General features: G+C 41.9%; 1 protein-coding gene across 1 annotated transcript; it reads left to right on the top strand.

Annotated features, from left to right (window-relative positions):
- The first annotated feature begins 272 nt into the window (after positions 1 to 272).
- On the top strand, positions 273 to 27,082 carry PDE6B (phosphodiesterase 6B). Its single transcript, XM_044443857.1, has 21 exons — positions 273 to 743; positions 3,240 to 3,392; positions 3,499 to 3,588; positions 4,642 to 4,782; positions 5,201 to 5,275; positions 5,364 to 5,428; positions 7,111 to 7,177; positions 7,473 to 7,520; positions 7,778 to 7,927; positions 8,640 to 8,783; positions 9,059 to 9,124; positions 9,628 to 9,774; positions 11,269 to 11,376; positions 12,698 to 12,807; positions 14,724 to 14,811; positions 20,334 to 20,434; positions 21,787 to 21,894; positions 23,100 to 23,163; positions 24,227 to 24,301; positions 25,358 to 25,441; positions 26,921 to 27,082. Exons 1-21 carry the CDS (start codon positions 273 to 275, stop codon positions 27,080 to 27,082), a joined length of 2,517 nt encoding a protein of 838 aa, XP_044299792.1.
- The last annotated feature ends 645 nt before the right edge of the window (positions 27,083 to 27,727 follow it).

Consider the following 27,727-nt stretch of genomic DNA (forward strand, 5'->3'; position numbering starts at 1 on the left):
CAGTCCGTGTATGGCAGCAAACCAATCCCTCCAAATAACAAATTATAATAGCTGGACTAACATCTGAGAAGAGAGAGTTATTTACAGCTATGGAACAGGCCATCTAATCTGTTTGCTTGAGAAGATTTGCCTCCATCCCACATGCTCAGCCTGGACATTAGCCTGTTGATGGATAATTGTTTCATGAAAGACTGTCTCTCTCTTCTACCCTACAGCAGTATTTCTGGAACCAAAATTTTGTAAACAAAACACGAGTCTCCAAATCACTTGCCATGAGTATTAAAGAAGACGAAGTGGAAACTTTTCTGGATAGCAATCCAGATTTTACTAAGCAATATTTCGAGAAGAAAATGCTGGACGGGACCTCCTGGGCAATGCCAAGCTCGGGTCAACTTTCTGAAGATTTTATGGGCTTTGAAGGGTCGGGCCAGGAGGATGACAGCGAAACGCTCTTGGAGCTGATACAAGACATGCAAGAGAGCATCAACATGGAGAAGGTGGTCTTCAAGACCCTAAGAAGAATTAGCGTTCTGATCCATGCGGACCGCTGCAGCCTCTTCATGCACAGGCAGCGGAACAGCACGCCGGAGCTTGCCACTCGGCTCTTCAATGTTCATAAGGAGAGCACCATGGAGGAATGCCTGGTGCCCCCTGACTGTGAAATTGTTTTCCCATTGGACCTTGGTGTGGTTGGGCACGTTGCTCAGACCAAGAAGACGGTAAACATCCAGAATGTTGGAGAGGTAAAGCTGCCTAATTTGTTGCCAAAGAACAGGGTTGCACAAGTTTTACATTGGGAAGAGGCACTGGTTCTTTAACCAGGTGCCCCTGTGCTGGGGCTATTCAAATAGAAGTGCCTGAGCAGATCAGTGTCTAATTTTTGCACGGTGCCTGCTGTATTTGGATAGTGATGCTGGTCAGGGCTGGGATGGACAGGAATCTATTGGGGGTCCCCATCCTAGCAGGGGTGCACTGACAAAATCCCCTGGAGTCGTCCTTCCTCTCCACCACAGGGGTGTATGAGAATGTTGTTGCAGTTAGCAAGTCATTCTAACTCACCTGCTTTTGTAATCTTGAAGGTGCATATGTTTTTCAGTAAGAACTTTGCAGTTCTCCCAACTTGTGATTGCATTAAAAATGCATTTTGAAAAAAAAGGGGGGGCACTTTAAGAGATGCATTTAAAAAATGGGTGAGTGCAGTTTTGAAAAATGTGCCTGAAAACATGCACCTTCCCCTTTCCCAATGCACTCATCCCCTTTTGAAAGGAAATGAAAACAGCTTGCTAAGAGTGACACCAATTGAGCGTTAAAATGGCATCTGGAGAATCTTAGTGAACTTGAGCATCCCTGGCTCCCCTTATCTGTGCTCCACCATGGCAACTGACTTGTCTATGCCTCTCACTCTGGCCCAGAAAGTGGTGGTGGTGAGGAGAAGGGCCAGGAGAGAGGCCTGCCTGCTCCCTGGCTCCCTCCTCTCAATCAGGCAAGAGGTAGCAATGAGGAGAAAGAGCAGCTGGGGACCATGCTGGCAAGAAAGCAGAATCACTGAGTGAAGGGTTCCCCAGAGGTGTCTCACCCAACAGTCCTCCAAACCCTGGAGCAGGCACTGCTGGTGGTGGCAGCCAGTGGTTTGCAACAGCAAGTTTAACAAGAACTAAGGAAGAATAGCCAAAGGAATAACCAGTAATTTCATATGGCTGCAAGACTACTCTTTTGAATAGTCAATTTTAGGGGTGCTACTATGAAGATAGAAATGTACGGACTAGGCTGGATTCTCCGGTTTGTTACCTTAGAATCTGAGTCAGAGCTGGAAGAAGAAGAGGGGTCAGAAAGGGTGGTTTAAATGTCAAGGCCAGCAGGCCCAGTGAAAAGCCAAGAAACTGGGGAGAAACACTGTTTATGGGAGAAACACTGAGGAACTGGGAGAAGCAGAGTGGGGCAGATGTAACATGACCCGCACCATAGCTTGGCATCAGATCAAATGAACAGGCTAACTGAGTGGTATCTGATGTTCCTGCCTCCTGGACCAAAAGCAGTAGGAACAACCCTGAAGGGGGAGTTTATTTCTTTTGGCTGGGAAGAGATTAAGTGTGGAATCCACTACTTCAAATGAGCTCTGTTTCCCTAATTAGCAGGCCTTCTAATTTCATGAATGTCATTTGTTAGTGACTTTTGTTCCTTTTGTATCACAAGGCTTGCCTGTTATTAATATAATAAACACTGTAGAAAGAAACCTCAATTCTTGATCTGGTTGGAAGGAGAAGAGGGGAAAACTGGCCTCTGACAGGGAGTATGACTGAAACTACACATTTATATTCATAATCAGATGTATGCAGTGTGCACTCTGAGCAATGGAAAAGTAATGGTACTGATCTTAAAACAGTATTTCTCAAAGCAAGGATTGTTTGCTCCATGATGTGGCATAAAACAATGAACACTTTCTTTCCAGTAATAAAATCCAGACTGTGTCTTTTCAAGCCTGCATACTGCAGTCTGAGTTACTAATCTGAAATCCTTACAATCCATAAATGCTGTCTAGGATTACATCACTGATAAGCATTCTTTTAATAACTGGATCATTTGCTCATCATGGATCATGGCAAACAAATAGTTTATCCCACAGATAACTAAAACCATTTAGCTGTACCAGCTTTATATTCTCCCTTGTCTTTAGCTATGGGCATTCTAGTCAGATTTAACTCTGTAATTTACTTGCGATAATGGCTAGTTTATTGTGGTGTCTCTAAGACTTTATTTACAAGTATACATGCAATGGGGGTATTACAGAAGCACAGGAAGGCAGTGTCATTCCCAAAAGTATGACAAGCAATAAGGAATCCAAACAGTTGATTCTGTCTCCAGGAATATTTCCTACCTTCCAGCCAGCTGCAAACTTTATCAGTTCACCTCAACTTAACCTAAACTTTGTACTCCAATGAATCTTTTCTAGGCGTCCCCAACCCTCACCTGCTGGCAGGTGAGTGTGACCTGCTTTCTCTTGTCCCCTTTTAATGCTCATTCCATTTTCATTGCCAACCTTGATGACAGAATCTACATAACAGGGCAGCAAGATCTGAAACAGAATTTTTGAAATATTATAAAAAGGACAAACAAATATTATTCATGTACTTCTGATATTCTGGGTTGAGTGGAGAGAAGAAAAGCTAACTTTTCTGTTCCATTTCTTTAGGGGATTCAAATGAACTTCTACTTGATTTTTAATTTTCTTTTTATACCAGTGCCATCATTTTAGTAAGTTTGTAGATGAACTCACTGACTACACCACAAGGAACATCCTGGCAACCCCAATCATGAATGGCAAGGATGTGGTTGCAGTGATCATGGCTGTGAATAAGGTCGGAGGTCCATATTTCAGCACTGCAGATGAAAAAGTAAGAATGTCACCTATAGGGAGATCTCTGTCGATAAACTCTGTCTATAAATGTTATAGCATTGCCATGCATTGATGAACTGATCACAGCTTTCTTATGTTCGCAGCTTTTCCTGAAGTATCTCAATCTTGCCTCTTTGAACTTAAAAATTTATCATTTGAGCTACCTTCACAACTGTGAAACTCGAAGAGGCCAGGTAAGGGGGAAATTATTTTTGGAGATGGTTTTGTTACTTTTATTCAGGGTTCGACCTTAATTAGATAAATAGCCTTCTATTTTAACAATGGCCTTTTCAAATTGGGGTGATAGAGAGGAACAAGCTGTTGAGCACCTATTAGCTAACACCTTCAGATGAACCTTCCCTTTTTATGGGGAGGTGGCAGGAGCAGTTTAAACTAAGCATATGTGCATTTAAACACACGTAACACATACCATTTAAAGGCAGACACCCCACCCAAAGCATGGGAGTAAAAGAAGGAAGCAACAAGTTTAAGGTTCATTCGAGTGATCTCTTGCTAGTATACATGCATACAAGTCAAGTAATGAAGCTGAATGCATCCTACAGGTGAAGAACTTGCTGTGACCACTGGTCACATGGAAGAGGGCTACATCTGTCTTTTCCCTCCCCTTTTGGTTTTAAGATTCACTCAGACCAGGGAAGGACATCTCCCTGCTAAAAAAAATACCCTCTTGATCATCAGCACTAGGAGCCAGCCATCTGCAACAGGGGTGGGGAACACCCTCCAGCCCAAGGGCCACATTCCATTTTGAAGAAACTCTTAGAAGCCACATTCCAGTGGAGGGTGGGGACAAAGAGGTGGGGCCAAAGGCATTGGGGATGGAATGAAATATACTTAAAGATTGCTAGTTGGAGAAGAAGGGATAGGCCCATCTGGGGAAACCTGGACGGATGGATTTAGTTTCCAGGCCTGAGGTTCCTCACCCATTCTATGGAAGTTCCTCTCTCTCAATCATTCTCTCTCAATCATTCTTTCTCTCTCTCTTTCTCTCTCTCTCTCTCACACACACTCACGCACCAGATTGTTGCAGCTTCGTTACTTGCAAGCATATCAATTTCTGCACTGTCTAAAACCCTGATGCATCTTGTTTCCTGGCTCTGTTTGCCCTTCGTTTGCCCTTTTGGAAGTTAAACCTATTCATCGCAGCACCCAAGCCTGGAATCAGAAATGGTACTCCTGTATCTGGTAGGCTGTCTGGACAACTGACATTTTGGTTTGCTATTATGCAGGTTTTGCTCTGGTCTGCCAATAAGGTATTTGAGGAACTGACTGACATTGAGAGACAATTTCACAAAGCACTTTACACAGTGAGAGCATATTTGAACTGTGAAAGGTATTCTGTTGGCCTTCTGGATATGACCAAACACAAGGTAAGCTAGGGTCCTAAGCAGATTAGGACTTTCCAGCCGCTCCCAAGTAACAGTGGAAGTGTACTTGCTTTCTATAGAATAGTCTGGGAATGCCAACCTGATAATCCTACATTATATGGCCTGAAGGCACATAAGGCATCCACCATGTTGAAGCTAAGCAAGTCCGGGCCTGGCCTGACCTTGGAGAGGAGACCACTTGAGAAAGGCATGTAGCCACCTTGAGTTCCACAATGGGAGAAAGGTGTGATAGAAATATAATAAATAAATAGTAAAATGCAAAACAGTTTGTGATGTTTACCAGTTTACTGTAGATATTTGTGAATGGCAAAAGATGCATCAATAAAAATTATACGAGAAAACAACTTTTAGCATGTGAAGCTTGGTTGATTTGGGTGATTACATTTGTCTACTTTTCCAGGAATTCTTTGACCTCTGGCCAGTTCTAATGGGTGAAGTTCCACCTTATTCAGGGCCTCAAACACCAGATGGCAGAGTAAGTCTTCCCATAGCAGAGCTAGAGCCCCTTTCCCAATTTGCTCTCTTGTTACAAATGTCAACTTCCATTTCTGTTCTATTTATAGGAGATTGTCTTTTATAAAGTTATTGATTATGTTTTACATGGAAAGGAAGAAATTAAAGTAATCCCGTAAGTACAATGAAATAACCTCATGGGCATAGTGTCAAATCACACTGGGCAGACTGCAAAGGTGTTTCACAAGAAAGTGTACAGAATCTGTGAGATATAGTGTTTAAAGAACAAAGTCTCTAGTGAGGGGCCTTCCCCAAAGATCTTAAGGTTCATATGGAAGATGGCAGCCTTGAGCTAACTTGATCCCAAGCTGAATGGGGCTTTATATGTCATAGGCAGCACTTTGATTTCTGCCTGGAAAGGGAGCAAAAGCCAGTGGAGCCATTGTAATCTGTGCTTCCTATAACCAGCCCTGGCTGCAGCCTTCTGGACAGGCTGAACAAGGATAGGCCCATGTAGAACATATTGCATTATTCCGGGTGGGGTGTGACTCAGGATCTCTAGGAATAGTTTCAGTCACTATACAAATGGACTGCTGCCATTGCCAAAACATGGCTCAGGGCTGATGCGCATCAAGTGGTTTCTGATGTGGCAGTCTGCAAAAAAGAAGCCAACCACAAAGGGCAAGGCAACAGGGCACTTTCCCAGGGTGGTGGCAGTGGTGATTGTTTAAATGGGTAAAAGGAGGCAGTGACATTTCCTCCAGCAATGCCCAAGAGAGGCACTGAAGTGGTTCGGTCTCGGTTGTTTCCACATCTTTTCTCCCTTTCACAATTGTTTTTAGCTGCCAGAAATGCGAACAAATATTTGTATACATGAAAATAGGCAGATTTCATGGCTGCATATTTCTCTGTCAGAAAACCCTGCTTAGCCCAGTGAAACAGGCTACTTTCAACACACACAAAAAGCTTTCATTTGACAGCTGTCAAAAATTCATTTACCTTTTCCTGAGCTCATCAAGTGCTCTGAAAAGGGTGGATAAACTGAAGGACTTTGAAAACTGTCAGGTTTACACTTAAAAACTAGAGGATTTCACTGTGAAGGGGATGATACACTTTTCCCTTTTCACAGCAAAGATCTTTTTGTGGCTTTGTGTTTCCATTGACAGCTTGCTCTTAGACACTACCAAGTGAGAAGCAAATTAACAAAATAAACTATTTGCACCCTGAGTCAATTATGTACCTACCAAACTCTGACAAGAGGCATTCGCCACGACACAGAGTAGGCAAGACTTTTCATTTTGGTCTCCTACAAATATGAACGAGCACACTTGCAAACGCCCTTTTGAAAAAAGTATGAAAATAGTTGCATCCATTTCTGGTGCCTAAAAAATTTAAAAGGTGGTCAACAAGTGATGACTGCTTCAATATGCCAGTTAGCCAGTTTGTAGGGGGTTCCAGGGGCTGTCACTGACAGAGACTGTGGAAAGATTATTAATGGGGAGAAAAAGGAAATAGCTGCGGCGGTGACCAAAAACAGAGCAAGGGAAGGAGACAAAGTAGCTTCACGCATCGAGTCCCCCCAGGATACCTGCTGGAGGGCTGAGGGGAAAGGAGTGGGGACAACCCATGGTGATTGTCTGCTGGAGTTCATGAATAACTTGCATCATGGATGCAGGTCCATGAGGAACATGTTTATATGCTGTGTGGGTTGCCACATGGTGCCAATTCACCCTTTGATTTAATATCAGGAAAAATTACTTTTGAAAACAAACAAAAAAATAATAATTCTTTCTGTAATTTCCCCTGTAACCAAAGCCCATCTCATCAGTGTTTTCATGTGTTTTCCTTTCCATTCAGAAATCCTAAGGCAGATCACTGGGCACTAGCAAGTGGGCTCCCAACTTATGTCACAGAAACTGGTTTTGTAAGTATTTATATGTACATGTTTTCATATCTCATCAAGATACCTGGTCAAGAGCTAAAGAGCCATGTATGACTACCAACATAAGTAGGCTGTATTTGAAAATATGGGAAGTGTCTAAAACTTCAAAGTAGACTGAAGTATGACCTAGGTGGTCTTCAAAGGAAAAGGCTTTTACATGTGTACAAGCCATAATGTTTCAACTAAGTTGTTAAATAATTCTGTTTTGAGTTTAGATGACAAAACAATCAGCACACAGTTGTGTGCATATTAACAAAACATCTCTGCCATTTTCTAGATCTGCAACATTATGAATGCTGCTTCAGATGAAATGTTTACATTTCAGGTATGACAAGAATGTGATTATGGCTATTCATAGGGGTCCCCCTGCCAAGAAGGGATGACTAAAGTCCATTTAAGTTTTGGATGTAGATAGGCCCCTATCAGTAGTTTGTGGATGCAAATTATTATGTAAACTGTCTAGAGTGTTGTGCGGCTAAAAGATGAAATATAAAAGTGCTAAATAAATGAAGTGTACTATTTGTATTGAGACATGCATGAAAGCACTTAACATGTTTCATGCCCTCATGCTGCTCTTTTAAGGAAGGACCTGTTGATGACTCAGGCTGGACCATCAAAAATGTCCTCTCCATGCCAATAGTAAACAAAAAGGAAGAAATTGTAGGTGTTGCTACATTTTACAACCGGAAAGATGGAAAGCCCTTCGATGAACAGGATGAAACCCTAATGGAGGTAGGCTGATTCACTGGAGCTAAAATATGTCATGTATCTTCTGAAAGGCAGTTGTTGCAATGAATGCTCACACAATTCTGCAATATGTTCAACAGTAGGAATAAGCAGTCAGCCTATTTGGCAGAGTCCTGCTTCCTTAAGAGTCATAAATAAAGTAGTAGCAGGCAAAGGAATAGCTATTTGAGATTACCTGAGGAATAAGGTGAAGCCTGTTTCTTAAATCTGGGGCAGCTGTTGGATATTCAGGGGCCATTGCCAGCTGCCACATCTCCTAGGTGCCAAAAATCAAATTTAAAATGGCATCTTGGGTGGAGTGCAACGAGGGCCATTGAGTGCCCATATCTATCTTGAATGGTTGGTCTCCCCTTGTTTAAAAAGTCCCATTCTATCTTCTTAGATTGTAAGCCTGTAAGCAGAACTGCTGGTTCTGTTTTTAATGTCTGTGTCTTTGTACATACATTTTTTTCCTCCAGAAATTTCTTTGTATTTTTTTTTTTAAATTCTGCAATGTTTTATTGTATTTTGCTGTCCTCTTAAAAATTGTGATATTGCCAGTCTGCTTTTCATACATGAGATTAGCCTCCCTGAACTTGAAGCAAAATGAATACATATCATGAATACTATTTGAGCTTATTAATAATGGTGATCTAGGTGTTAGAGATGGGTCAACTCCTGCTCAACTGTTTCTGTGACTTCCGTTTTATTTTCCAAGTCCCTGACGCAATTTCTTGGCTGGTCTGTGCTCAATACTGATACTTATGATAAGATGAATAAACTGGAGAATCGGAAGGATATTGCACAGGATATGGTGCTCTACCATGTGCAATGTAGCAAGGATGAAATCCAAGCAATCCTGGTATGACCTTTAAAGTATATTCTCTCTCTTATTTGTTGGGATGCCTCCGGGTTCTATTATTATGGGAAAAGAAGGAAAAGGTCTCCTTACCTCTGTCATGTCTCCTCTTATTTGCTTCTTTTCTAAGCTAAACATTTGAAAGAGATCATTAACAGGAAGCAATGTGTGTGTGCTTGTGGGGTTGCAGTTTGGATTCTCTGCCTCATGTACCAAAATGTTTTGGTCCATCAATGAGTGCTTAGAGTCCTACCTTTAATGCACATTTGTCTCCACAGCCAACTCGAAAGAAACTTGGCAAAGAGGTGACTGAATGTGATGAGGAAGAGCTGGCAGAAATCCTAGTGAGTTCCTGTGTGATTTGCCATTGGCTTATATTCTTCTCGCAATAGTTTATAAGTCTAAAGTGCAGAACTCTCATGCATTATGGCTGATTAATTTTATTAAGAATAGGCCAAAGATGGCAGAAACAATTTTATTTCCCAACCCCGAAAGCTTGTTTATCCAGAGTTTGTGATAAACCATGATCCCTGGTTTGCACAAAATGGTAAACCAAGATTAGGGGAAAGTGAAACTGAACTCTGAGGAAGTCTTTGTTCTGCCTGCACAGGAGGAAGAGACGGAAGTGGGAGAGGGAGTTGGGGGGCACGTGACTCTGAGGCTTGATTCAGGCATGTTCTTGATCATGTGCATGCATATTGCTGTGGTTTTGGATCGTATGCTATGATGGCTCCTATCTGTATGTCAATTGTGCACAGGCATGTTAACATAGAAAATACTGAAGGAAAAATGCTTGTTGCTTCAGCTGTGGAACTTATCCCAGGAAATGTAATTTTTTTCCCTCCAGAAAACAGAGCTTCCAGATCCTGCACAGTTTGAAATCTATGACTTCCACTTTTCTGATCTGGAAAGGACTGAACTCGAGCTTGTGAAATGTGGCATTCAGATGTACTATGAACTCGGAGTGGTGAAAAAGTTCCAGATTCCGCAGGAGGTAAGTGACAACTTCAGTCTAGCAGCCACTGTTTCCAGTCATCCCTATCAGAAAACAGGTACCATTGCTGGTGAGACTGCTTTGGTTATGCACTCAACTATGTTTGTGCAAACTGATTCACGCTCCAAAGCAACCAACTCTTCCTGTTTCCACAAGAAGCTACCCATGCAGAGTGCAGACTGGCCGTCTCTATTAATGTAGGGCTTGTGCCCCACACCTTTGGAGATGAGTGTTAAGACAATGGTGGAGGAGCAGGAGGGGGAAGATGCTGCCGGATCATCAAGGGTACACACTAATTTCTCAGCTGAAGAACAAACAGGGCCCTCAGAAACCATGGGAATGCAAGCTCCGGGGAAAAAAGAGGACGTGCTGGGAATCAGAGATCTAAAGGTTAGATGTTCAGTGAAAAGGGAGGTCCAACTCTGTATAGACCAGAGCTCTAAGAGACTGGCAACAAACAAGCCAGTGGGCAGGGTTGTGTGGGTCCCTCAGTTTGCACCAGGAGGTTTGTGGCAATAAGAGCAGGTTTTATCTCAAGTTTCTTTCATGACACTTTTGCTTAGTGGCCCTGCATTGTGCAAAGCTTTTGTGGATGAGGTTTGTTCTGCATGGACAGCATGGAGCCTTTGTCCATCAGCCATCTGTATGATGAGGCTCCTTGATCCGAATCGCAACCTGACCTTCCAGCTAGACTTCAGAGGGAGCCAGAGGCAGCATTCAGCAATTGACAATAATGAGATCTTTCCCCACCATCATGCAGAACAGCATTTGAAGTTTTAAACAAAGCACCAAATAAATGCTTCACGGGGAAAACAAGCTGACTCTCTGAAATAAAACAAAAGCCAAAAGTGTGCCTCAAGGGCAGAAATCAGTGCTGGATTTGGAGCCAGGTCTGCATGTCATCAGAGGAAAAATCTACATGTTTGTGGGTGGGAAGTGGGGCTCTCCCTGCAGTGGCTTTTGCTGAAAGAATATCAATATTTTTTTAATGTTGCCAGCATTCTCCTTGCGCCCTGGAAAAATGGTGTGGAAACTTGGGTCTGTGGTTCTTTAGCAGTCAGATCGTCTGAAGATTTGGAAGAATACTTGCACACCTCCTTCATCATTCTCATCCATTTTATTACATTCTCAATAAATGTAAATCACTTTAAAAACTTTGGTTAGTAGGTGGTGATGTTAGTCTTCCAGATAAACACATAAATAAAATAAAATGTGTGGTATTTTAGAAAGAAAGGCAGCTGTTTCGAACCTTTTAAGTATGAAATCTCTCTGCCAGAAGGAATCGGCTCGCGCTCTCTCTCTCTCTCTCTCTCTCTCTCTCTCTCTCTCTCTCTCTGTGTGTGTGTGTGTGTGTGTGTGTGAGAGAGAGAGAGAGAGAGAGAGAGAGAGAGAGAGAGAGAGAGAGAGAGATTTTGAGTGGTTTCATGACACCAGTCTGTTGTTTTTCCCACAAAGATGGGAAAATCTGTGCTCATAACACTTCTGTTTTCACAGGTGCTGGTAAGATTTATCTATTCTGTCAGTAAAGGTTACAGAAGGATTACTTATCACAACTGGCGCCATGGCTTCAACGTTGCACAAACCATGTTCACACTTCTCATGGTAATTCTTTCAACATGCATCTTTCTCCAAGACATTGGGCACATGAGCACCTTACTCCAACCCATCCTGGCAAAGAGCCATGGAAGGATGTTCTGTGAACCGTCCACAATATGCCTGGCAGATGACTGGGTTCTCTATGGATTATTCACCCCATCCCTCCTTCTTGGTCCTCCCGGGGGCATCCCAGGAGACATTGTGGCAGGACCAACTTGATTCCCCACTCCCTGCCATGTCTGTAAGCTGCTTTTGGCTTGCTGTGGTTTTTTTCCTCTTTATCCTTTTTGTTTGGAGATTACAGTCTCCACCTAGAAAGCCAGCTTTTGTGATCTCAGTTTTGACAGCCACTGACAGCTCCCTCAAAGTGCCCAAGCAGTGTTTCGCAGGAACTGTCCATGGTAGCAACCTGTTTTAAATATTTGCCTGCAGCTCCCAATGTGTGCCAATATAGGTGCATCTTAGTTTATGTTCACTTTATCAGAAGTATGCACATGATGGGAACAGTTGCCCAGATTTGGATTGCACACCAACCCACCATGGTTAAAACAATCCCTAGGACAAGCCATGGCATGCGTAGAGGGAAGGGGTCCCGATCTGCACAACATGCTAAGCCACAGTGCGTTATCATGTTGTGTGGACAGTCACTGCTTCAGTGTAGAAGAACTGCTGTTTTCTCTTACAACTCTTGCCTTCTTATTTGAGTTAGGGTCTTTATCCTTAAATTACAAACCTGAAAATTTGCTCATTAAAAAAGCAAGTCATGCAATTCTTCATCTTTTGCTTGCATAAGAGATGAATGTATCTGCAGCAGCTTCTAGGCAATATTTCCTGACTTCACTCTCACTTATGGAATGCTTAAATTTCTAGACTCAAATCTTCCCATTAATCCAAAAGAGTCTGGGGGGCTGCAGTCAGTGGAATCAAATACTAATTTTCCCCTGGACAATATTATTCTAGGATACTTTTGTGTGGGTTGGATATTTGAATGCTGCTCCAAGAAAAAGAACTGTGTACGCACAGAAAACAGATATGTTAAGATGAAGGCTAGGCTAGGATCCTCTTGCCTGACATGCTAACTTTCTACATGAAGTTATCTTTTCCTTGGCAGATTCGTGTAAGTTTTCTGGCTTGGAAGTGCTATTCTTTTCACTTCCGGTTAATGCTAAGTGCAAAATACAATGGGATGCTGATTACTGAAAGCTCGAGCATTTAAGTTTTCAGAACCTCCTTGGCAAAGTACAGTCTTGATTATTAGTAACTAGCAGAGGGGATTGAAGTTCCTATAAAAACACTGACCAAACCATGTGACCTTTGCCCTGTCTAGACAGGCAATCTGAAGCGGTACTACACGGATCTCGAAGCACTTACTATGGTGACTGCTGCTTTGTGCCATGATATCGATCACCGAGGAACCAACAATCTTTATCAGATGAAGTAGGTAGTTCTCTCTTAAAAGCTATGCATCTTTAGGTCATCTCAAAAGCTTAAAATTATTCTTCTGCATACAGGAGGAATTGTTCTGTCTCACTTTCACACCAGTCAGTAAGTGTGCTTCCCTGCTGAATCTGATTCTGTATAAGTTCCATTCCTATCCCACCCCAAATTTAAAAATCTGTACAGATTTTACAGATCGTACATCTCAGTTCTAGTTCCTCTGACTTACATATTCTTTTGAGAAGCACATGTCTTCTCCTGAGAGCCAGTGTGGTACAGTGGTAAAGAGTGTGGGACTGGGACCCAGGTGATCCGGGTTCTTGTCCCCATGCAGTCATGGAGCTCACTTGATGACTTCAGGCTAGTCACAGACTCTCAGCCCAACCCACCTCACAGGGTTGTTGTTGTGAGGCCAGATCAGCCAACGAGAAAACCTCAGGGAGAGATTTATGAAATCCGCCTTGAATTTCTTGGAAGGAAAAAGCAGCACAGAAATACAATAAATAAACGTCCAAGTGCCTGTTCAATTGTGCAGAACCTTGCACTTCAGTGAAAAGTGGAGCCAAGTCTCAGGGGGATTCCTTCTCTTTAGGAAGGATGCAGGCCTGCACCTAGCTGACCATGCTTTTCAGGGGAAGGAGAGTTAATACTTTCCTGCCTGCTCCATTCCCTTGCTGGCCAAGTAGTATGTGATTCATCTGACCCATCAAGAAGTGTTTTCATGCTTAGCCTTCTCCAGAGGTGGCCCAAATAGGTCTGAAGCAGAAAATTCCAGTGGGGCCTTTCCAAAGTGGTGAGAATATAATTGTTGACTCAGTCATTTAGCTGAATGACAAATCAACTGGTGTTGGTAGACCACACCACCCAAAACAGTGGTATAGCTATTTTCATATTGTGCTACTAGTGCTGGAGGAAGGGTACCACACGTCATATGCACACCTTTGAATTGGCTCCAAAACCATATTTCCCATTCATTTTGAAACTCTGTAAAACCCACCATGTGTACAATGGCTATCTATCGTCCATAAATTTATCTTAACATTTTAAAAGCCATTTAAAAGGTTTCTGCACATGAATTCTGTGTCATTGCACAGACACAGAACTCATTGTCATTGCATGAAGGATTATACTTACAAAGTACCCAAGACACATTATTTGCAGTGTAGTGATGTACAGACTTTTAAAGTGTATGCCTGCAGTGCAAAATCATTTTTACCCAAGGGCCAAATTCCAATTTGGAGAAGAGCTCAGGGCTGCATTCCAGTAGAGCTGAAGACAGAAAGGGCTGAAACAAAAATACAAAACAGAAAAGAAGTGGCAGCAGCAAATGTACCAGAATATTTTTAGCTTAAAGCACTTACTGCCAGTAACTAAGCCTTTCTAAAGTCATATATAGCTTTTAGAACAAGGAAGGAAAGTGCATAAGAGCCAGGAAACCATCAGACAATTGGTGGTTTAGGGAAGAGGATGGGGCCGGGAAAGGGCACATATCCCCCTGGGGTTCTCTGGTTGGCTGATCTGGCCCTGGACCTGAGGTTCTGCACTCCTGAAGTACACCTTCCAATAATTCCTGAATTTTACGTATTTGTGTGCTTTCCTTGCAATCTGCAATTTTAGCTATGACTTTTGTTTTAAGTTGTGGTAAACCATCCTGGTCGTGTAAGTATATATATCATTGCTCAAAGTCACAATCATTTTGTGCATAGTTTTCACTGTCAAGTTATTTGCAGTGAGACCTCAGCTCTTTGGCTTTAAAAAGAAAAAGGAAAAGCTGACTGTTGTTTTTGTTCTACTGGTCCAACCATAATAGAGATGTACTTATTCTTCTTTAAGCATTTGGCATTGTTCTAATTGTTCTCTGTCTGGTTTCCTTTCCTTTCCTTTCCTTTCCCTTGTTCTAAAATATTTGCTTATAGATCTCAACATCCCTTAGCAAAACTTCATGGCTCATCAATTCTTGAGAGACACCACTTGGAGTTTGGTAAATTTCTGCTCTCAGAAGAGGTTTGTGATCACTTTTTTCCTGTCAGGGTTGGTTTAATTTATGTCAGGTTTATTTCTAGGAAACTGTAATTTGCAAAGGATACCAACCAAAGCTCTGCGGATAATTTAGTAGTTTAAGCACTGATTTACTACTCTGTGCAGGGCTAAAATTAGAAAATAATATAATGTGTCAGAAACCACTCTTCTTTCCAAGTTTGGGGTGTGCAGAAGAATTTTTCTCCCAAAAGGCAAGAAAGGCATCCAGTTCAGATTATGATAGGCAGCATGTACTCACTTTGTGATTTCTTTCATTATTCAGTTCCATGTTAATACGGCACCAGTAAAACAAACAACATGCACAGACTGTTTCAACTTCCACTTGCTAATATGCATTCTGTTCACATAAGACATACCTCAGAACAATATCCAGCTTCCTTAGGCCTTAAACAGAACAACCTTTCAGCATAGCCACATTTTGCAGTTCTGGGGTACAGAAGAGCTCGAAGTTCCAAGCCCCTCTCTGAGCAACTGTTTTCTCCTTCTCTGTTGCCAGTCTGTAAGAATTGCTGCTAGAATGGCCACATTCCACCATCACAGCCAGAGGAAACTTGCCTTTGTATGCCTGTCACTGGGGAGCATCTCCTACCTGGGGCCTTCCCAGAGGCATGTCATGGCCACTGTGAGAAACAGGATGCCAGTTTAGGCAGGCCTTTGGCTCGATGCCTCAGGGCTCTTGTCTAACTGACAGCAAAATGTGAAGCATCATGAGCAGGCCTTCATTTATTTATTTATTATATTTATTTGTCTTTTGTCTCCCCCCTCCCCTTTTCTTTCCTTTACAAAGAATTCAGAGCAACTTATATCATTCTTCTCCTGCTGCTTTCAGTCTTATCCTCACAGCAACAATCCTGTGAGGTAGGATGGGCTGCTCACTGAGAGATGTCTGTACCGAAACTAGCATAGATAGAGAAAGATTCATAATATCATTCATGATACCATTTTCCAGAATGATTATTTTTCATTTTAGAAGTACCCTTTTCTTGAGATGAACAGAAAAATGTGAAGCCCTTTGAACATGCTGCAAAAGGATTGTGCTGTTCTCTGAGGGGTAATCTCTGTGCCCAAACTAGCACAGGCAGGATTCATAATACATCATCCATTTTCCAAAATGATTTTAAAAGAAATCAGAATTACCCTTATATATAGATTTCCACACAATTGTCTATCACATGGCTTATCATCACAGGTCTTGTTAATAAGCATTTGCATCTATATTCCGATATTAACACTGTCAAAACGCTTGGCTGGATCAGGCCAAGGGCTATCTAGGCCCAACGTTCTGTCCACATGGTGGCCAACCAGTTGTCCCCAGGAAACCCACAAGCAGGACTGGAGTGCAACACCTTCCTCCTGCCCTAGCACCTGGTGTACATGGGCACATGGCTTCTGATACCGGAGGCACCAAATAATCATCAGAACTAGCAGCCCTTGGTAACACTGTCCAGATGTCTTGTTCCATCCCACTCTAGGGCCATCCAGATCAGTGGCCATCACTACACCTTGTGAAAGTGAATTGCACAGTTAAGCTATGTGCTGAATGAAGAACATTCTCTTAACTATCCATTTAGCAATTACGGTTGGCTATAAAAATGTTAGGCTGAAGTTTTTCCTATAATTGAAAACAGCAACCTGTGAAGCTTTATTGAATTGGCTTTACTGAATGAACACAAGATCATTCAGGTGTGCTGCTGCCTGAGAGGAAGAGCAATTCGAGAGTGGAACCATTTGCAAAGAGAGGTCTTGGGCTTTCCCACACTGGAGACATTCAAGAAGAAAATACACAGTCATCTGAGTGGGATGGTGTAACTTGGCATCCTGCGCCAGCAGGTGGTTGGACTTGATGGCCGTCTTGGCCCCTTCTAACCCTATGATTCCATGAAGTGTTTTCCCCCTGGCAAGTTTCTAGATGAGAGGAGGCTATTTCCCTTGGAACCTCACCTTATCTACTTCATACAGTAGCTTCATTTAAGGGTATTAATATCCTGACCATTCTTCCCTTTCTCCTTCTTCCAAGCAGAGGAGGACAAAAGCTTTCTACCTAAAAAGGATTTGTTATGTTATGACTGCAAGGCTGGCCCTTGTGCTACAAATGAAAAGGATTTCAGCAGTCAATAACAGAAACAAGTGATGTTAGAATACTGCTCATTAGGAAATGCAGCTTTTTGAGAAGAAGCTGACTCCAAATGTAATATCCTTCTTCCCTTTCAAACTGAAAAGAGCAAACCACCCCTTCAAGGTGGGCCCTCCTGTTTCAGGGCCAATTGCTGAGAGCATCAGATACTTCTGAACTGGTTCTCAGTTTGATGACCTTAGGTCCACCCACTCCATATCAGCTGCTTGCACACTCAACTTTCCCACAAAATCAGAAACTGTCTGATCCTCAGTGACTGCCTTGCTTGTTTTTGGCCTTGGCATTTCAGCTGTGGGTACTGCCTTTTCCTCTTCATCCAAAGTCTTTTATCCTCTTTTATAGGAATGATGGGTCCAATACATACACCAGTTCAAGAATAACCAGGCCTGAACTCTGCCAGAGGAGGTTACACTTCCAAAGCATTGTTAAGTGGCACTGATTTCAGAGTTCAAGAATTGCTTGAATTTAGTTGGTTTGTAACCAGAAAGCACAAATAATGCTGGACCCAAGAGTCATAATGTCCTCCAGTTGCTCAAATATTTCAAATCAGTGAATAGTATATATTCAGCTTTTTCTTTGCCCCTGACTCATTGACGCAAATTGTACCATAAGAAAATCTTGGGTTTTTAAGGCTGATTCTTTGGTGGACACAAGCACCCTTTTAAAATTTCAAAACCAATTACAGTTTTATATATATAAAACACTCATACACACAAAAAGCTCCTTATATATCACTTCAGGTGCAGTTACATGTTTAGTTAGAAAAATGGTCTATACCATTGGACCATGCTGGGAGTTGTAAGCCGTTTTTCTGGCTAAACTTGCATATGATTGTGCCTTTAATATACTAAACTCTCTACTCTGTTTACATATAAAAATATAAACAATCCTCCTCAAAACACATTATTAAAACAATTAAAATACAACAACAATTTTTAAAAAGCAATGCAAAAACTGCAAACTTAAGCAGCAGTATATTAATTACAAGCCAGAGAAAGTCTGTGTACAGAAGTGTTTTCAGACGGTACCTGAATCTGGCCTTCAAAACACTCCTTTCATATAGCTTTGCGACTGGTACCATTTTATCAACAGTAATCTGAGGACTAAAATTAACTTACCTAGAGTCATACTACAACTTCATGACAACATTAGGGTGTGAATTACACCAGATTCCAATTCTGTAGCCTCTGATGATGCTCCAAGTGTTGCAACAAAGAATACTATCCTGCATGGAGTGAGTAATGCTGGACGTCCAAACTGGATTCCAAAAAAGAAGAGGCACTCGAGATCATATTGCTAATATATGTTGGCCACTGGAATTTCAGAAAAAGATCGGTCTATTTTTTATAGACTACAGCAAAGCCTTTGACTATGTAGATCATGAGAAGCTATGGATGCTTCTGAAAGAAATGGTCTGCCTTAGCACTTGAATGTCCTGATGAACAAGAAGCTACTTTAGGGCAGAATATGGAGAAACAGAATGGTTTCCTATAGGCAAAGGCATCAGACAAAAGTGTATTTTATCTCCCTATCTGTTTAATCTGTATGCAGAACAGATCATAAGGAAAGCTGGATTAGAATCTGAAGCAGGAGTGAAAATTGATGGAAGACACAACAATAATTTAAGATATGCAGATGATACCATACTACTGGCAAAAAAAAAAAAAAAAACCAGCAGTGGCTTGAAATGATTCCTGATGAAAGTGAAAGGAAGTGCAAAAGTAGGTGTATATTAAGAAACAAATATGACCACAGAAGAATTACAAACTGTTCACAGTGAAGAAATCGTGAAAGATTTCACATACCTCGGCTCAGGCATCAATTGAAAAGGAGACTGCAGCCAGGAAATATGAAGAAGACTGAGACTTGGAAGGGCAACAGTGAAGGACCTAGGAAAGATCATCAAGTGTAAGGATGTTTCACTGGAGACCAAGATCTTCCATACTATCACATTCCTAATCACAATGTATAGCTGTGAAAGCTGGACAGTAAAGAAAACTGATAGGAGGAAAGTGGATGCGTTGGAAACAAGCTGCTGGAGGAGAGCTTTGCAAATACCCTGAACTGACAGTAAAATGAACTTACAGGTCCTAGACTAAATTAGGCTAGAGCTTTACCTTGAAGCAGAAATAACAAACGGAGGCTGTCATACCTTGGACACATGAGAAGGAATCATGTTAGGAACAACTGAAGGCAGAAGAAAAGGAAGACCAAAAATGAGATAGACTGAATCTATAAAGGAAGCCATAGCCTTGAACTTAGAATTGTTCAACAGGGCTGTCTCACTCAGGACATTTTGGAGGACTTTGACTCATGGGGTCGCTGTAAGTTGGAGACGGTGTGATGGCACGTAACAACAACAGCCTCTGAACCGCCCAGGCCTTGTGCACCAAGTTTTTACCAATAATCCTTGAATTTCCACTGCACGATGAGGTGCTGACAAATAAAACTGTGTTTTAATGTTTGCATTGCTATTTTAATCTGTTTATTAATTTTCTGTGACCATAACTAAATGACCTATACCTATGTGAGCCACCTGGAAGAAAGGCATGATATAAAGAAATAAGGAAATAAATATTAGACTCACTCCATTAATAGTGGCCTCAAGTAGACTCAAGCACTACAGCAGTACAGCCAAAATGGGGGTCAACTGAGAAACTAAAAGAAGGTATTCACATGCACTGGGGAATCCCGACAACAACAACAACAACAACTCCTATCTCAAAAGAAAACCAAAGATGTCAACTCCTGCAAAAGCTGCAGCCCCATGAGCAGTCAGCAGGCTTGACAGGCATCCCTTGCTGACCGTCAGCTGGAAAATAGAGCAGCACTGGGTTTGAGATGGGCAACTGGAAAGGCTAGTGGAAACCCTGACTGGCCCTGAACAGAGGTTCTCCTATCAGGAGGTGAGAATGCAGTGCTACATTTGCTTGTGAGCACCCTCGTGCCTGTCCACCACTCTTGCTGCTTCAAAAGCATTTAGAAGAATTGGGTGACAACCCAGCATGGAACTAAGTGTGCCTAAGCCCATCGACGTCAATGCCATATGCAACATGCCCTTCACATCTTCACTTTGCATCTGGAAAGTTGCATACCTCAATTACACGCTTCAAAGGGTGATGATGGGCGATATAAACATTTTTCAATAAATATATATTTTTAATTTTACTTGTCCTTTCTATGTGTGGCACAGCACTAGTAGACTATATATCCAGCTTCTTGCTTTATGAATGAAGAACCAACACACAGCATTAAGGCAAACTATTACGGAAAGTAACTGGTGATTTTCAAGACAATATATGGCAAACAAGTACTAATCTTCTGCTTTGGTCTATACATTTCTCCCTTTTAGTCCCTGAATATTTATCAGAATCTCAACAGGAGGCAGTTTGAGCATGTGACTCACTTGATGGATATTGCCATTATTGCTACGGACTTAGCATTGTACTTCAAGTAAGTTTATTATTTATTGATTTTTTAGATTTTTTGTAACAAAAGTAATTCATTACAATTGCTGTGTAATTGTGCATTTGCTACAGAAATTCAGAATGGCTGAGCTCCTTCCTTCCTTTCTGAGTAGAGGCAAACAAGTAAAGCAGAGCAAATTGTATCTCAGGGGCCCTTGGTCGCCTTAGGAAATACCCTTCTGTTGACTTTTTGCTTCCAGAAATAACTACCCTCCTGCTGCTGCTAGCAAACAGAACTCACAAAAAATTGCTGAAGGAATTACTTTGGAGGAAAATAAGCAGAAACACACAGTTCTTTGTATGGGAAACAATTTGACTAAAGAGGGGCAAGTTAAAATCAAGGACAGGACTGAGCAATAGAATGACACAGTCTGAAAACCTTCCCTCAGTGTTCAGTGTGGGTCCAGGCAGCCTCAGAAAAAAAATCCTAGTGCCCTGTTCCTTTCAAGGCTGTCTTAGGAAGTTTCTACCTGGAGCAGCCACTAACCTTCAGCCTAACAGTACAGCTGTCCTGGCAGAAAGGGTGAAGGTGGTTTCTTGTTTATAGTGATGCTTTTTGCTGCTTGATCATGGACCAGAAGGAGGGGAGAAACAGGAGAAGCAATTTGTCTCCTCTTCCTCTTCAAGAAAGAACCTGGTTGGTATGTTTACTGGGATGCACCAGAAGACTTTATGATGAAGAGTTAAGTGTGAACTGTTCCCAGTGCTTAGCAAAGGCATTAAGTGTAGCCCCAGATATTTATTAGGTTTCATTGCTATGAAAAACCAGTGAGGGATGGGAAGGCACTGTGAATTCCTTGCTTCATCTTTGAGATAAGGATGCCCATGCATCCTTTTCTTGAAGTTCACTGGGATAATTGGACCTTCACTCATCCTCTTTCCCTTGGCTCCCAGGAGCAGGGGCTAGCTTGGGTATATTCTGAAAAATATACAGAGCAACTCAATAAAATCCACAGCAAGGGCATTTTTCTTTGGCTTTCTTCTTGGATCCAGGAACACGCAAAGTGCCCAAGTGACTAGTGAGCTGTGTCACATCGGGAAATCCTGTGACTAAACTTTTGTTTTGGATTTTTTATTGATAATCTGCATCTGTATTTCATCCCGTTGTGTTCAATCAACTATATATGGTTTTTGACATAATTAATTTCATATCATCCTAAGAATCCTTGAATTCAAAGTGAGCTGCCTTGGCTGAACCAGGTTGAAGCAGTATGGTTAAAAATGCAAGAAACAAAAGTGTTTGCTCATAGTATTGGGTTGCTAACATGAATTTCTTTAAAACCTGATAGACAGAAATAGGTTTAAACTTTTTTCTATCTACAATTTTGTTTTCTAAAGAAAGAGAACAATGTTTCAGAAAATTGTGGATGAATCCAAAACCTACAACAGTGAGAAAGAGTGGGTTGAATATTTGTCTCTAGAAGCCACAAGAAAAGAGATTATCATGTAAGTGAATTTTTTAAGAAGTTTGCCCAAACACATGAAGAATGGTGATTAAAAGCAAAAAAAAAAAAAAAAAGCATACTATTTCATACATTATTTGTGAGTAGCCCTTGAAGACAAGCTTCTTGGTAATATACTGGGGAGGCAGGCAAGTGAGTGTAACACTACAATTCTGCATACACTGTGCAAAAAGCAGGGAAAGAATCATTGGGAATCAGGATCCCAGTCGGAGAACCATGAAGACTCGCACTTCCCTGGGCGACTGAATTGGCCTCAATGGTTTTCTCCCAGGAAGAGACACATTTCAGAGCAGGACAAACTTCTTAGTAATCCTGCTGGGTTAGCTGAATCAGTGTGGCTGCCGCCTTTAGGGTCCAGCAGACCTTCAAGCTGGAGTTGAGGATTCAAAATAGAGCCCTGAAGGACATTTCTAGCCACTGCACACTCCGCAACTTCATGCTTAATTTGCTCCTGATGGGCTTGCATCTTAAGGAATTAAAGCAACGCTTTACAGTAGTGTGGGCTGCACTATGTAGGGCCTCTTGTACATTTAAAATAGGCATGAAAGCTCACACAGCCACTAAGCCTTTGCTAAGAACTATAAACCCAGGATTAAGGGGATTTTGGTACAAGGTCAAAAGAGACAACCATATTAACTGGTCACATGATAGATTACTGCATTCAGTTGCAACTCAATAACAACAAAACATCTAAAGTAAAATGATATAAGAAAATGTATACAAAATTTTGCTGTGCAATGACCGCCAGCTCTGATGACTCTATGTCTGGGTTTAAATGCCCCTTCATCCTACTCGGCAGTTCTCTCATGATCCAAAATTTCAGATTCGTCATTTTATTGGATTGGACAACCTTGATGCTTTCTTATTGTTGTAGCCTTTGAAGGCTTCTTGCAAACTTTATTTGGCACAAAATAACAGTACCAGACCGGGGCATCATCAGAAAGTGTTACACAGAAACACAGCAATTCTTTTCCAGTTCTTTTTATGGCAAGGAAAAAAGATGGGGAAAGTGGTGGGGAAAGTGGTAGAATACATTTTTGTCTGGGCCCCCTGCAATATTTGATGAATATGAGGAAGAGCAGTGGTGCTATTAAGGACTATCTGGAAAGTGCCCTTGGAGCAGGATTAATGCAATTGCACAGTTCCCCTGCCTGTTTCTTCCCCTCCCTTCATTTTTTCCGTCCACAGGGCCATGATGATGACTGCCTGTGACCTGTCTGCTATCACAAAGCCCTGGGAAATACAGAGTAAGGTCAGATGTCTGATATGGAGTGGCTGCTCTTTACCATGGGGCATAGTCCTAGGCTTCTTCAGCATGCAATTTTAAAAACTTGTTTTCTCACAGCTCCGTACAGTGTTTCGCAAAATGACTTGACCAGAAGACAGATGCCTGTCTCAACAAGCCAAATACTAACAGTGGGGAAAGGGGGGCAATTGTGTTGTTATTGCTGCTGTTCATATTTAACTTTCTTCCACCCACTCACTTGTAGTCCTCCATAAGCTGAATCTTTTGTATATACAGTAAACCCCTTGTATCTGCTGTTTCAATTTCCACATTTTCACTTAACTGTGGTTGGCTGCAGTCTAAAAAAAGTAAATTTTCATGAGTTTAACTCTTCTAAATTTGATTATTTGTGCGATTTGGTACCCTAAAGAACTGTGGACTACGCCCTTTGGGGATGCAGCAGTATTTGTCTCAGCACTAGCCAGCCTCACTCACATGACTCTATAGAGATATTCACAGTTTTCTACTTTTGCAGAGGTCCTGTACCCCTCATCCTCACAAATGTGGAGGGCTAAATGTACAGTATATTTATTTTTATTTATTTTTAAATTTATATGTTATCCACAAGTTCTCTAGGTGGCTACTATTTGTGGTTTCAGGTGCTCACTGGAGGGCTTGGAACTTATCCCCTGAGGATATATGGGTCCTACTATATATGTGTGTGTTTGTATTGCTGTCAATAAAATTTAAATGCAAGGCAGCCTAACAGATATGATGTGTATATCTTTTTTAATATGAAAAACACCATTCAGATTAAGGGAGTCTGCCTTGTCTAATAAGAAACCAAACACAAGATGTGATATTATTTCTATTAGTCTGCAGAGATTTTTTATTGACTTCCTTGATGTATCATGATTTAATCTATAAAAGCTGGAAGCAAAAAATAGAAGCAAGGAAATCACCACTGAAATATGTTTTATACACACAGAGAGCTTCTGAAGTGAGCAGTGATATTGATAAGGGCATTTCTGATCCAGGATGCAAGCTCCTAAAATGAAAATATCCCAAGGTTTAGTGTGTGTTTTTACAGGTGGCACTGCTTGTGGCAGCTGAATTCTGGGAACAGGGTGATATGGAGAGATCTATACTTCAGCAACAGCCTATCGTAAGTTGACCACCAAAAATAATTCACCAAGTCATCTGTTCTGCTCTCTCCACTCCATCTTTACTCCAAGTATTCCTTCCAGGTTTGAGAAGGGCAAGGCTACCTTGGGCTTTTCTAAATAAAGAAATTGTGTACTGAGCATTCCCTACTGATGCTTGCTGATGAGTTCTGCAGAGTATGTCATGGCCCACCAATTTCACCTCTGTGTGTAATCAGCAGTTACTACACTTTTTCCTTTTTAAGAGCAGGGAAAATGTAGTATTCATCTATGAATGTGAAAGAAAGCATGGTTTCCTTTTGAATATATGCACTATTTTGCTAGACCACACTGCCACCCAGGGGTTCCATAGCCAAAAAGCAGAAAAAGGAAAATGGCTTATGTATTGCTCAGATCTCAGTTCTGTGTGACAACTGAAAGTAGATACAGTTCATTAACAGACTCATGTAGAAAAGCCCCTTGTGTCCAACCTATTCTTCCAAGCTTCTCTGATGAATAGCAAAATGTTCATCATTATCATCACCCGCCCTGAGAGTCTTGTGGCTAATGGGGTGGGCTAAAAATCTAATAAACAAACAAGGGGGGAGAATGGGGAGAGAAATGGGATGAGAAGAATGAGCTTATATATTACAAAGACACCTTGTGCTCCTGACTATAGGATCATGTAAATGGAAGCCTCATCATCTAGTGTCAGAAATATAGAGTAGCTCAGGCCTCTACTGCATGGTATCCTTTTCCCCACAGAAGTAAATGGCAACCATTTACCTATCTAGGAGGACAGTAAAAAGAAATATTTGGAAACACCTCTGAGGTAGTATGGACTAAACCTGACACAGATTACCTCATTTTTCAAGAAATGCCAGTTTTGCCCCTTCCCCAACAGTCTTGCTGATTGTAGCTCTTAACTTTGTCCCACAGAACTTAATGGGAGCCACTGAAAACAGAGTGTGAACATATCAGCATCACTCTAGCTTGATCTTCCTGGCCACACTAGAGCATAGCAAAGAGACAATACTCAGGAAGGATGATTTCAAAACGTTATTGCTGTTTTCTCCTAGCCTATGATGGACCGAAGGAAAGCTGCTGAGCTCCCAAAACTTCAAGTTGGTTTCATTGATTTTGTCTGCACATTCGTGTATAAGGTAAGCAGAGGGCACACACAACCCCCTTGTCTGTGACCATAGATGCTTTGAAGAGTGTAGGCTAAGGATGTGGAATTAGAGGTGACATTTTTCTACACCAACATCTCTATTTGCTCCAAGGATGCTGGGAGGCAATATTAAAATATGATTTAGAAAACCAGATTTAGGCAACTGCACACCCTGTGCACACCAGCCTGGGAGTATACCCCATTCAGTACAGTTTCCTTGACTTCCACAGTACCTTACTCTCAGTATCCCCCCAATCCTATGCATTTACTCAGAAGTCCTGCTTATTGCCAATGGTAGGAAGGCTGAGCGCCAAAGAATTGAGGCCTTTCAATTGTGGTGCTGGAGGAGACTCCTGCAAGTCCCTTGGACTGCAAGGAGATCAAACCGGTCGGTCTTAGAGGAGATCAAACCTGACTGCTCTTTAGAAGGCCAGATCCTGAAGATGAAACTCCAATACTTTGGCCACCTAATGAGAAGAAAGGACTCACTGGAGAAGAGCCTAATGCTGGGAACAATTGACGGCAAAAGAAGAAGGGGACGGCAGAGAATGAGGTGGCTAGATGAGCTTAAGTGGTCTCCAAGAGATGGTGGAGGACAGGAAGGCCTGGAGGAATGTTGTCCATGGGATTGTGATGGGTCAGACGCTACTTCGCAACTAACAACAACAACATGTACACTCTAGGAAGTGTGCAAAACATGGCACACTTAGTGCCCAATACTCACTTGGATGAAACAAATTGCAAAAGTGCAACAAAACTGAGTGTTCCTTTTCAGACAGTCCTTGTTGTAATACATTCTTTTTCACTGGAAACAGCTCTGCTGGACAAACCTATGTAGATGCAATTAATGGTGCATTATTTTACTTTAAAAGAAAGGTGAAACCTATGAAAGGAAACTAGCAATTAAAACTCCACTACTTTTGGAAACAGGAATAATTAAGGGACAGTTTATCACTAACCCTCTGGCCACATTGAATGGGAAGAAATAAAAGAAGAAACTTACAAGGAGGAAGGTATTTATTAACAGTGCAAGGGAACACTGTTGAATGGATCAACATAACTAAGAGAACTTCACCATAACTAAGAGAAGGACCCTAGTGTTGATGCAAGCCAAGGGAAGCCTTCAAGAGGAATGAGAAGTGCTTTCATAGAATTATATACCAAGCACTGTAGTTCATCATTACAGAGTTTTCAGAGGCATTTCACAGAGAGGCAGACAGGTGATAAAAATCTACCCCAAAATTACTGGGCTTAAAAGTGATGTTGCTCCTACTGTTCAAACTTTCACGGGCATGGAGCAAGTGCAGAAATGGGGCTAAAGGTATATATAAATGAACAAGGGGAAAGAATAGGTTTTACAACCAGTGGGAAAGATTGGTGACTTGGTAAGAGAGTCACATCCTCCCCCTACTAGAAGCCTTAGTAACAGTTCAGTTTTTGAGTTTCTGCTGCTTTTTATTGCTTGCTTCAGGAATTCTCACGCTTCCATACAGAAATTCAGCCAATGTATGAAAGATTGCTGAACAACAGAAACGAGTGGAAAGCCCTGGCAGAGACATATGATGCAAAAATGAAAGCTTTGGAGGAAGAACAAAAGAAAGAGGCCGAGAAAACAGTCACCAGCAAAGGTTAGAAATTAAATAACACTTAGTGTGCATCTTGACATATTCTTTCCTTTGCGCTAGTAGCTTTCTATAACCCCACCTGAAATTAGCACAGGTGTTCTTTGGATTTTGGATGAAACAAAATGGAAACCAAGACATTCTGCTGCTTTAATCTATCCCAGGGGTCCTCAAACTTTTTCAGCAGGGGGCCAGTTGAAAGGTGCTGGTGCTATTCGTGGACTGGAAAGGTGGTGCTGGCGGTGCATGCGGGCCGGTGAGGGGGCCAGGGCGGTGTGTGCGGGCGCTGAGGTGGGGACGGGGTGCGTGGCAAGGTGAGGTGAGGGGAGGCAGGCGCACAAGGCAGCAGCTTGCTCACTTGGAGATCATTTTTGCACACGGGGAGAGGTGGGCGGCGGTGGGCTCGTGCATGGGTGTGAGTGCGGCGGGTCCAAATGGGCATGGCAGGCTGGATAAATGGGCATGGTGGGCTGGATCCGGCCCCTGGGCCTTAGTTTGAGGACCCATGGTTTATCCAGTCAGTGTTTGAACAAAAGCACAGTTCCAAGCATGAAATACCCGCAATTTCCAAGACCGATCCAGCCCAGCTCAATTTTCCCCAGTCCCCCACTTAAAATATCACATACTAACACATCCTGCCTCAGACAACAAGAATT

This window comes from Varanus komodoensis, unplaced genomic scaffold (genome assembly GCF_004798865.1).
Source record: "Varanus komodoensis strain SLA01 unplaced genomic scaffold, ASM479886v1 scaffold43, whole genome shotgun sequence".
Lineage (NCBI taxonomy): Eukaryota > Metazoa > Chordata > Lepidosauria > Squamata > Varanidae > Varanus > Varanus komodoensis.

Bases quoted from the DNA above. Each gene is read 5' to 3' on its own strand.
- PDE6B (XM_044443857.1), top strand. From the start codon at position 273: ATGAGTATTAAAGAAGACGAAGTGGAAACTTTTCTGGATAGCAATCCA. The intron at 7,521-7,777 runs GTATGACAAGAA...TGCTCTTTTAAG, and splicing joins ATGAAATGTTTACATTTCAG to GAAGGACCTGTTGATGACTC. The intron at 9,125-9,627 runs GTGAGTTCCTGT...TTTTCCCTCCAG, and splicing joins AAGAGCTGGCAGAAATCCTA to AAAACAGAGCTTCCAGATCC.